The sequence below is a fragment of the Grammomys surdaster genome, unplaced genomic scaffold, assembly GCF_004785775.1.
Source record: "Grammomys surdaster isolate TR1022 unplaced genomic scaffold, NIH_TR_1.0 185, whole genome shotgun sequence".
Lineage (NCBI taxonomy): Eukaryota > Metazoa > Chordata > Mammalia > Rodentia > Muridae > Grammomys > Grammomys surdaster.
In genome coordinates this window covers 1,624,582-1,636,876 of record NW_021604630.1, presented here as the reverse complement: position 1 = coordinate 1,636,876, position 12,295 = coordinate 1,624,582, and the positions used below count along the sequence as shown (strand labels likewise).

The following is a 12,295-nucleotide window of genomic DNA, read 5'->3' as shown; positions in this document are numbered from 1 at the left end:
GCCCCACGGCTGTCAACGGTCTTGAGCTCGGCTGAGCTTCCTGCACTTGGACTCAACCATGCCTCTGCTCTTCATACTTGCCGAGCTTGCCATGCTGTTAGCCCGCCTAGGTAAGCCCCTGCGAGCCCTTTTGCTTTCTCATAGCTGAGAAAGGATAGCACAGGGTTCCCGGATTCCTGACGATGACAGTCCTCCATTTTGCTCTACTCTGGCCCCAATCCTAGCCTGGGCTAGGTGAACACAGGGTAATCAAGGTGGCATCTGCTCTGTCTTTGTGCCTGGACCAATAGCAGGAAAACCGACTAGTCTTCTGAGGTTAGGGCATCCTAGGAAGCGAGGTGCAAGTGCCTGTTACCAATGCCCTCCGCTTGCTCCCCAGAGCCCCGGGAGACACCAGCCTCAGCATGTTTGTGAGGAGGAACAGGGCTGCCAGGTTAAACAGCAGCCATAAATGTTGTCCTTAAATTTTTTATCGGAAGTCCTGTATCGAGGAAGGGAGTGGGTTTATTACAAGTACGTTTGCCAACCACATCAGGGCCCCCGGTGAACTCAGGAACATTGTTTGGCATGAATCTCAGGAAATAAACCAAAGAAAATCAAAAACCCCAAACAACAAAATACACGTTCTTGCTGCAGATTCGGAAGGAATATGCCTGCATATCACAGTACCACAGAAGATAGAGCCACAGCCACGCAAGGGCGGAGATTCAGAAGGGAAGGTTAGTCTTCAGAGCTGTTTCCTACACCCTATTTACAGCTGAGGGAGACCTGCTGACCTCCAAAGCACCCCTAGGTTGTGGTCACTTCAAAGAACAGCCTTTTATTTCTTTCTTTGAAGCTCCCACCCCACCATTGTCTCACGTGCCAGATCCCCTTTCTCATTAAAATTCTTTTTCTGTTCTTAAATTGAAATATTGAACATTTCTCAGTAATCATTTTGGTAGGAAAAAAATCAATATAAAAAAGATTAACATAAAACCTACAAGACAAGACCCGATGTACAAATTAAAGGCTTTGTTAGTAGAGAAATTGGTTTGCAGTAAAATTTAGAGGACGGAAAATTAGACAAATGTCAGCATAAGCTAAATTAAGTTAGAGGAAGGAATATAAATATATATGTATGTATATATATATATATATATATGTAACTATATATAACTGTATACACACATACTTAACTACAGTTTGACATTTTTTAAGTTTATAATTACGTATTTGATGTTTTTAAAATATAATCATTGGGGCTTGAAAGATTGTTCAGTGGTTAAGAGTACTGACTAATCTTCCAGATAGCTCTCTGGTTCAATTCCCAGTGTCCATGTGGCAGTTTACAACTGTCTGTAGCTCCAGTTCCAGGGTGTCTGATACCTTCCCATGTACTGATGATGTGTCTTGCACAGACAGTACATGCAGACAAAACACCTCTATGCATAAAATAAAAATAATATAATTCAGATCACCAGTCAGAGGGGATTCTGGGTGGCCCCTCTCTGCTTGGTCTAGGGGCAGAAGTCCCCTCTTTTAGGTTGGGTGGAGATGGGTTTTGGGAACTCCCTGTATAAAGTAACAATCTCATCTTGAGTCTTGTGGTCCTCCATAGCTAACTTATAATAATGTATCTGAATAGGTTTTGCTACCAAATTATTTATCTGTTGTTTCACAGAGTTAGTCAGCCTATTTGAGGCCCAGGGACCAGCAGAAATAAGCAGAAAGAACCCAAATAATGGTCCCAAGATGGGAGAAAGTAGGGTTTGCAACCTTGGAGAGGCTGAAAACCAATTCTTGTACCAGCATTCATCTGTCTCTTTCTCTCTCTGATTTTTCTTAGGGCCTTCACTGACCTATTGCATACTCTCTTTAACCCTCCTTGTCTTGTCTATGTAAAGACAACCTTCTTCTTTAAGGGCTGTATACAGTCAAGAGCTGTACACAGCCTTTTCTATTGTAATAGAGTAAATCAAGTCCAATAAGGATCTTTGCGATTTTTGGAGATCTCTTCAGACAGCGAAACAAGGGATTTCTTCAGGTTAGTGATGTCAATCTCTAGCTGTTTGATGTTCTTGTCAATGGCCCTTCAAAGGTCTGAGTAGTATAAGTTCAGATGCCAGCATCTGGATTAGAACTTCTAACAGCAGACATCACGGGTGATTCATTTTTACCTGGAAAGGAAAAAGAAGGGAATTCTCAGGGAGATTTCTTTTCCCTGGATGTAAATTGTTATTCATCTTATTTATGGTTGGGCCTAGCTTTGTGGAGGCCTAAGCACTGCAAGGGGATATAAATAAAAGTTAAAAATATCTCTCTGGGTTCCCTGAGGGACAAGCCTGACTGCATAGGAGTTGATGTCAAAAGTATCCCCTCTCCAGGAAAAAGACATCGGGATGGGTGTGGCCCTCATGCCTCACTGGACAATGACAGGGGGACTGGAGCCATTGCAAGGTCCCCTTCAATTACTAGAAGTCAGGCCTCTATCCCTGCCTTCACAAGATTAGAATTGCCACAGCCCTTCTATGCTTAGAGAAGGGAGGAGATGTCAGGGCAGCCCTGATTGCACACTGAAAGCCTAAAATCAGCCATAGGCCTAAAATCAGCAATAGGCCTGTCATACATGTATACTAACACCAAGTCTTGGGCCTCTGTGGAAAAACATTGAAACAGATGGCTATAAGCTATTGTAAACAGGCAGCTTTTGTGGAAATTTACCAGCATGAGTAGTCATAGACCTTATAAATAGGTAGCCTTGGAAGACAATACCAACTTAGATAAGGACAAGTGAGTCATAGGCAGAGTCATAGTGACCTGTCCCCTGAACCTTCACCCAGCCGATTCCCAGTTCTGAAAGATATCTGTATTCCCCCTGAACACCCACACTCCAGTGTCATCCCCTTCCCCACATCCTGCCTTTCTGTGTTTATACCCCTGTGTGAATGAATTACGATTTGAGAAAAAATAAATAAATTATTAAAAAATAACATAATTCAAAATTTAGTTATGCCACCCCCCCATGTGTGTGTGTGTGTGTATGCACGTGCATGCATGCATTTGAGGGTCCATGTGTGAAGGTCAGACAACAGTCTGGGGGAATGGGTTCTCTTCTCTTTCCATGCCAGTCCTAAAGACAGAGACCTTAAATTGCCATGCTTAGAGGTAGGCACCTTTACCCACTAAGCTATCTGATGATAGAGTCTTCATTTGAAAATAACTTTTAAAACTCTATTGAGGTATTCTTGACAACGAAAGTGCACACATCGAACGTGTGCACACATTGAACATACATTCTGATGAGCTTTGGCACATGTACACATCTGTAATATCACTAAGCCAATCAACACACTAAAGAGACTTAAGATTTTCTCAGCTTTCTGTATGTGCTTTCGTGCTTTTTTTTTTCCAGCAAGACCATGAACAAAAGCTCTACATGCTTTAACAACTATCCAAATGCTGTGCATACAGGATTTCTCCAGAGCTTATTCATGTTGCATAATTTCAACTTTGTACCCACAAAGCCACAGCTCTCTACTTTTCCCTTTCTCTAGACCGTGACAACCAATATTCTGTTCTTATCTATTCTATTGACCTTTGTAGACATATCATGTAAGTATAACCTTGTATTGTTCTTTCAGTAGCTGATGTATTTTACTTAACATTGCAAGTTCTGGGCTCATCTGAGGAAATAAGTTAGGATTGTCTGCTGTGAAGACTGACTAGTAGGCCATTTTGTTTGTGTGTGTACATTGTTAGAAGATTGTATGAAATGACAATCAAGAACATCATTTCTGGGGGAGACTTCCGGTCTGGGCCCGAGCATAGAGCAGGTCACAGGCGGCAGCTCCATACCCAACCCCAGAAAACCGAGAGAAAGAGGGACTCCCAGGAGCTTTAACTCAGGCAGCACCCCAGGTAAGGAAAAAGCAGCACTTGCCACAAACAGGGAGCACCCGGGACCCACTGGGACCCAGGAATTCTCTCCTGGCCCGGAGCATGGGCTCCATCTGGTCTGGGCCCAAGCACTCGGCAAATCCCGGGAGTCAGCTCTGCACCCAATCTCACAGAACCCAGAGGAAGCAGGGCTCCCAGGAGCTCCAAGCAGTATCTTAGGCTAGGAAGCGGCAATACTTGCCCCAATCAGGGAGCAACCGGGACCCACTGGGACCCAGGAATCCACTCCTGACCCGGAGCCGGGGCCTCTTCCGGTTTTCACCTGAGCATGGAGCAGATCTTGGGCCTCAGCTCTAACCCCAGCAGCAAAACCCATCCCAAACAGTTCTGACACAACCTAGATAATAGGAAAGACAGACCCCAGTCAGAGACAGCACAGATAGCACAAAGGTGATCCAGATGGCAAAAGGCAAGCGCAAGAACACAAGCACCAGCAACCCAAGGTACTTGCCATCATCAGAACCTAGTTCTCCCACATTAGAAAGTCCTGAACTCCCTATATCACCAGGAATGCAAGAACCAGATCTAAAATCACTTCTAATGATGATGATAGAGGACTATAAGAAGGAAATAAATAACACTATCAAAAAATTTGAGAACACAAGACAACAGGGTGAAGTCCTTAAAGAAACACAAAAATCCTTTTAAGAATTACAAGAAAACACAAACAAACAGATGAAGGAATTGAACAAAACCATCCAGGACATAAAAATGGAAGTAGAAACAATAAAGAAATCACAAAGGGAGACTACCCTGGAGATAGAAAACCTAAGAAAGAAATCAGGAGTCATAGACACAAGCATCACCAACAGAATACAAGAGATAGAAGAAAGAATCTCAGGTGCAGAAGATACCTTAGAAAATATTGACACAGCTGTCAAAGAAAACACAAAATGCAAAAAGTTCTTAACACAAAACATCCAGGAAATCCAGGACGCAATGAGAAGACCAAACCTAAGGATAATAGGTATAGATGAGAGTGAAGATTCCCAACTTAAAGGGCCAGTAAATATCTTCAACAAAATTATTGAGGAAAACTTCCCTAACCTGAGGGAGGAGATGCCCATAATCACACAAGAAGCCTACAGAACGCCAAACAGACTAGATCAAAAAAGAAATACCTCCTGACACATAATAATCAAGACACAAAATGCACAAAACAAAGAAAGAATTTTAAAAGCAGTAAGGGAAAAAGACCAAGTAACATATAAAGGCAAACCTATCAGAATTACACCTGACTTCATACTATAAAAGCCATACACCTGACCAGATACTATAAAAGCCAGAAGATCCTGGACAAATATCATATAGACCCTAAGAGAACATAAATGCCAGCCCAGGCTTTTTTACCCAACAAAACTCTCAATTACCATAGACGGAGAAACCAAGATATTCCATGACAAAACCGAATTTACACAGTATCTTCCCACAAATCCAGCTCTACAAAGGATAATAGCAGGAAAGCTCCAATACAAGGAGGGCAATCATACCCTAGAAATAGCAAGAAAATAATCCTTTTCCATCAAACCCAAAAGAAGATAACCACACAAACGATGTCTCCACTATTAGCAAAAATGACAGGAAACAACAACACCCTCTCCTTAATATCTCTTAACATCAATGGACTCAATTCCCCAATAAAAAGGCATAGGCTAATGGACTGGATACGCAAACAGGACCCAGCTTTTTGCTGCTTACAGGAAACCCACCTCAGTGACAAAGACAGACACTACTTTAGAGTAAAAGGTTGGAAAACAATTTTTCAAGCAAATGGCCCTAAGAAACAAGTGGGAGTAGCCATTCTAATATCAAATAAAATCGACTTTCAACTTAAAGCTATCAAAAAGGATAAGGAAGGACACTTCATACTTGTCAAAGGAAAAGTCAACCAACATGAACTCTCAATTCTGAATATCTATGCGCCAAATACAAGAGCACCCACTTTCATAAAAGAAAACTTACTAAAGCTCAAAACACACATTGCACCTCACACAATAATAGTGGGAGACTTCAACACCCCACTCTCAGCAATGGATAGATCATGGAAACAGAAACTAAATAGAGATATAGTGAAACTAACAGAAGTTATGAACCAAATGGACTTAACAGATATCTATAGAACATTTCACCCTAAAGCAAAAGAATATACCTTTTTCTCAGCACCTCATGGTACCTTCTCCAAAATAGACCATATAATTGGGCACAAGACAGGCCTCAACAGATATAAAAAAATTGAAATAATCCCCTGCATCCTATCAGATCACCATGGTCTAAGGCTGGTCTTCAAAAATGACAAAGACAATAGAAAGCCCACATTCACATGGAAACTGAACAACACCCTACTCCTTGATAATCTGGTAAGGGAGGAAATAAAGAAAGAAATAAAAAACTTTTTTAGAATTTAATGAAAATGATGACACATCATAGCAAAATCTATGGGATACAATGAAAGCAGTGCTAAGAGGAAAACTCACAGCTCTAAGTGCCTACAAAAAGAAACTGGAGGGAGCATACACTAGCAGCTTGACAATGCACCTGAAAGACCTAGAACAAAAAGAAGCTAATGCACCCAAGAGGAGTAGATGGCAGGAAATAATCAAACTCAGGGCTGAAATCAACCAAATAGAAACAAAAAGAACTTTTCAAAGAATCAAAAAAACCAGGAGCTGGTTCTTTGAGAAAATCAACAAGATAGATAAGCTCTTAGCTAGACTAATCAGAGGGCAGGGAGACAGCATCCAAATAAATAAAATCAGAACTGAAAAGGGTGACATAACAACAGAAACCGTGGAAATTAAAAAAGATCATCAGATCCTACTACAAAAGCCTATACTCAACAAAATTGGAAAATTTGGATGAAATGGACAATTTTCTAGACAAATACCAGTTACCAATGTTAAATCAGGACCAGATAAACCATCTAAACAGTCCCATAACCCCAAAAGAAATAGAAGCAGTCATTAAAAGTCTCCCTACAAAGAAAAGTCCGGGACCAGACGGTTTTAGTGCAGAATTCTATCAGACCTTCAAGGAAGACCTAATTCCAATTCTCTTCAAACTATTCCACAAAATAGAAACAGAAGGTACACTACCCAATTCATTCTATGAAGCCACAATTACGCTCATACCTAAACCACACAAAGACCCGACAAAGAAAGAGAACTTCAGACCAATCTCCCTTATGAACATTGATGCAAAATTACTCAATAAAATTCTAGCAAACCGAATCCAAGAACACATCAAAACAATTATCCATCACGATCAAGTAGGCTTTATCCCAGGAATGCAGGGTTGGTTCAATATTCGGAAATCCATCAATGTAATCCATTATATAAACAAACTCAAAAAAACCACATGATCATATCACTAGATGCTGAGAAAGCATTTGAGTATAATTTTAAACTTTCATAAAGTATACTAAGAATTTCATAAATTTCTTTTCAGTGAACTGAACTGCTCTTTTTTGCTATGATAGGTCATTGAATGTAGCATTCACACAAAATGGACATTTTTAATCATCTAGAATATTGAAAATATTTTAATTTGCAGTGTCTTTTTGGTGACTGGATATATTAATGTTCCTCTGAGTGGTATTGGTAATTGGTTCAGAAGAGAAACTCAGTGAAATAAGAATAGTATTTATTCACGGTGATCAATTAAATTATTTGCCTAATTTAAGGAAGCTAACTACTATGCATAACTGAATTTATTTGCACCTCTCAGTTTGATTTGAGGTAACAGAAGAGAGTCTAAGTCTACCTGTGGAATATGTTGGTTTATTTTCAGTGTTTAGGGTTACATTTAAACATAATTGGTTTGGGAAAATGACATATAATTTTAAGTTAACCTGCATGCTGTAAATGTGTTTAAATAAAGGAAAATCTTTTTGAAATGTAAAAAAAAAAGAACCTCAATTCTATTTACAATGCACACACACACACACACACACACACACACACACACACACCACCTTTCATTTTCCCATTAAACCATCAGTACATGATTTCATTTTCTTATCTTGGCAATTGTGAATCATTGGTGATAGACACTGAGCAGTAGGTAAGCTTGCACAGACCTGATTTCCTTTCTTCTAGATAGATAATGATATGTTGAACTGAGGGATACGTGATAATTCTGTTTGAATACTTTTGAGGAATCTCTGCACTGTTTTCCATGGAGGATGCACATTATTCTCACCCCTAGTGTGTGAGAAGTCAATTTTGTTACATAGTCACCAACACTTATTTTCTGTGGTCTTTTGGGTAGCAATAGCCATTCCGAGAGGCAAAAGTATGACGTATGTGGTTTTGGTCTTTTACCGTGAACAGTGCTACTAAGTACCTTTATTTATACTGAGCGTATTTTCATTCTTCATGTGTATATACAATTTCTCAGTGTCATTTATTTGAAAAATTTGTCCCTTTTCTAATGAGGTTTCATAGCACTTTTATAAAACAAAACAAAAAACAGGTGGCTGGAAACGTGAGTTTATATCTAAATTTTCTATGTTGTTCTGTTGGCCTACATATATTTTCTCTTTCAATGCCATGCTGTTTCGATTATTAAGGTTTTGTGGTATATTTTGAAGTCAGTTATATGGCTTTCTTCTTCTTTTTGGTTCAGGTTGCTTCGACTATTAAAAATTATATTTAGGTTGCATGCTCATTTTAGAGTTCCTTTTTTCCAGTTGGTGAAAGATATCACTGACATTTCAAAAGGGCCTGAAGAACCTTTTTTGCAGGTTTAGACTACTTTTGTTGTACACAAAAGTTTTATATGTCAAAATTAAACTTGTAAACTATTTCAATGTTTAAAGTTTAAAAGTACAGATTTTTTAAAAATATAGATATATTAAATAATAATAGTAATGACTCTAGAACTTTAAGAATCATCAAAGCAAAACAATGCTTTTTGTATAGTTAAGTATCACTCAGCATCTGAAAGCTTAATCTTCAATCTTTTAAAATCATGTGTTCAATTACATTATATGGATTATAAGACAGTTGCAATAGTTGGTGATTGATATCTCCTTTTGTTTCTTACAATTTTTAACTAGTTTTATTTTAGGTGCATCGGTGCTTTGCCTACATGTATGTCTGTGTGAGGGCGTCAGATCCCCTGGAGCCAGAGTTACATACAGTTGTGAGTTACCGTGTGCATGCTGAGAATTGAACCCACATCCTCTGGAAGAGCAGTCAGTGTTCTTAACTACTGAGCTATCTCTCTAGCTCAAGGTTAATTTCTATAACCAGCCCTGGTTCTTATCTTAAATTTTAACTTCAAGCTCAGGTTTCTGTTGGACATCAGAGTTATCTCAGTCCATCCAGAGAGTTCATTCCCCACTGTTACACACTTCCCACAATATTTTCTTTTTTAAAACAACATTTTTATTAATTTTTTGAGAATTTCTTACATACCCCACTCACTCACCCAGTCCTCCCATAATTATCCTCTGTACTCTCTCACCCATTCCCACTGGACTTGTAGGTTTCTTCTTCATTTTTTTTTCCTATCTCTATTTAATCCAGTTTGGTTTTGCCCAGGTAAACTTGGAAGTTGGGACCTGATCTACTATGTGGTCAACCTATCAGGGGTCACATCATTAAAACAAATTGATTCTTCCTCTTCTAGCAGGTACCAATTGTCAAATGCCCGTGGGTCAGGGTCTAGCGAGAGAGAGGGTGGAGATGGAGGGGCAAGAGACGTGAAGAACGGAGACAAGACAGAGAGTCTGTTCAAGTCCCGTTTATTGAAAGGAAATCCTGGTATACACAAGCACAAGCAGGGGAACGCAGCTGAAGACATTTTACCACGTGCGCCTTGCAGCTGGGGGCATTAAACAACAAAACAAGATATATGAGAAAAACATGATGTTTATCAGAGTGTGCTCAGCTGTTGTGGGCTGTTGAAAACAAGTCTCTTGTCAGGGTCTATGGCTCGAGATGGCTGCAAAGATGATAGCCACTTTCGGCTAAGAGTTGGCTCCCAACATCTATCTGTCTATCTATCTATCTATCTATCTATCTATCTATCTATCTATCTATCTATCTATCCTATCTATCTATCTATCTATCTATCTATCTATCTATCTATCTATCTATCTATCATCTATCATTCTCTCTCTGTCTTGATTCCTTTCTTTTTCCTTTCCCATCCCCTCCATCCATCCATCCCTTCATTCCCTCCTCCTTTTTCTCTTCTTCTTCCTCTTCCTCTTTCTCTTCTTCCTCCTCCTCCTCCTCCTCCTTTGCTTTTTCTAGACTGGAGTGCAGGTCTTGTGCATGTTTTTACAGTAGCTGTGAGCTTGTGTCTGCAGCCACCCTGTTGTATCTGGCAAACACTGGTTCCTGGATGCTATCTACTCCTGTGGCCCTTGCACACTTTCCAGCCCCTCTTTCGTGAAGAGCCCTGCTCCTCAGCAGAGGGATGTGACATGTATGGTCCATTTAGGGCTGGGTCCTTCACAGTCTCTTATTCTCCCCATGCTGACCACTTGAGGATCTCTATGTTAGTTGTCCTCTACTGCAAGGAGACCCTTCTCTGATGAGGACTGAGAGATGCTTTGGTCTACAGGCATAGGGTAAGCCATCAAGTATTATTTTAATACTATGTCCATCTAGTACAACAGTGCTGCTTCTGATCCGTGAGCATGGAATGCCTGGCCATTTATTGGTCCTTGTCAAACATTTTATCAACGCGTTATAACTTCTGTTCCTTCATCCTATTGATCAAATCTTTCTGGGATATTTTAAATTTTTACAGATGTCATAAATGGGATCCCTTCTTTCTTTTCCATTTAAGATAATCACCCTCTGTATAGCAATGCTTTAGAATTTTCTATGTTGGTGACTGTATTCCAAAAAAAAAAAAAGTTTAAATTCATGTATTTCTTCTACCAGACTTTTTAAATTGAATCTTTTACTGCTATCTATATATATAGTCATGACTTCTACGATTAGTAAACATTTGCCTTCTTTTCCAAATTTGTTGATCTGTATTTTTTCCCTCTTTGGCCAGGACTTCAAAAACTTGATAAAAATAACAACAAAGGTGGCCATCTTCATCTTGCTCCGGACCTTAGAGAGAAAACATTAAAAGTTTCCACAGTTAGTACAAGCACTTGGATGGATGGATTCTTATATATGCCCCTATGTATGTCCTTACTATGCTGACATAGATTCTCTATGTCTGTTCTGTTATTCTCGAAGGATATTGACCTTTGCCACATGTTTTTTCTATACTTATTGATGTGATGAAGTATTTATATCTGTCATTGTGCCCTGTCACATTTATTGATTTATGTATATTGACCTATTCTTGCATTAACTGGGATAAATCACATCTGATTATAACATATAATCTTTTTTACCATGTGGCTGGGCATGCCTTGCCAGCATATTTTAGGATTTTTGCATGTATGTTCACTCTAAGTTTTGGCTGGTGGTACCTCTATCCCCAACCATGTTTCTCACTGTCTGTTGTCTGGTTTGATATTCGTTGTTAATCTCAGTTTGACAATATCTTTGGAAGCATCCACTCCTCTTCAGTTTTTTGTATAATTTAAGAAGAATTTCTGTTAATGTTGCAGATCTGTGAAGCATTTGATCTGGGACTTTTTTTGTTTTTAAGGGAAGAACATTATGATTTGGAAATGAAGTGTTCACCAGAGGCTTCCTGAGGAAAAAAAAAGCCATACTTCCCTTTAAGATTTCTTAGATATCTGTCATACCTATTACAAATACTTTTTAATATTTTACTTTGTGTGTGTGCGTGCGTGCACATGCATAGATGGATGTGTGTGCATGCACATGTGTGAGTGTGTGTGCATGGGTGCATTGTGTGCATGCACATGTGTGAGTTTGTGTGTGTGTGTGTTCATGTCTCCCATATGTATACAACTTACAGGATTTGTTTTCTGTTTTCATTATATATGACTTGGGAATTGGACAGGTTGCCAGGTGTTCTCATCTGCTGAGTATTACTTCCTAATACATTCATTTTTAAATTTATTCTTACGTGCGTGTGTGTGTGTGTGTGTGTGTGTGTGTGTGTGTGTGTGTGTAGACATGTATGCCCTGCCACACATGTGGAGGGCAGAGGGCTGTTCTGAGGACTTGGTTCTGACCTTCTGCCCTCATGTGGGTTCCAAAGCTTGAGCTTGGATGGTCAGTATTGCACACAGTGCTTTATCCACGGAGTGGTCTCGATGCTTTCCCTGCATTTTACTCCTGAATCAGATTGTTGTTATTAGTCTGTTCAGGATCCAATTCCATCATGATTTAGTCTTGGTAAGGTGTACACATCTAGGAATTTGAAAATTTCTTATATGTTATTTAATTAAATGGTATACCATTCC

At 39.4% G+C, this 12,295-nt stretch overlaps 1 protein-coding gene across 2 annotated transcripts in view; it reads left to right on the top strand.

The window, feature by feature from the left end:
• The window catches only part of Adam18 (ADAM metallopeptidase domain 18), a 68,081-nt gene continuing 55,786 nt past the window's right edge, over positions 1-12,295 (top strand). For both annotated transcript variants that reach the window (XR_003711499.1, XM_028768279.1), the window contains exons 1-2: positions 1-110; positions 637-719. Coding sequence is in view for 1 of the 2 variants with exons in the window: in XM_028768279.1 (XP_028624112.1) it covers positions 59-110; positions 637-719 (135 nt within the window). In the remaining variant the exon portion in view is untranslated. The remainder of the gene's footprint in view (positions 111-636; positions 720-12,295) is intronic.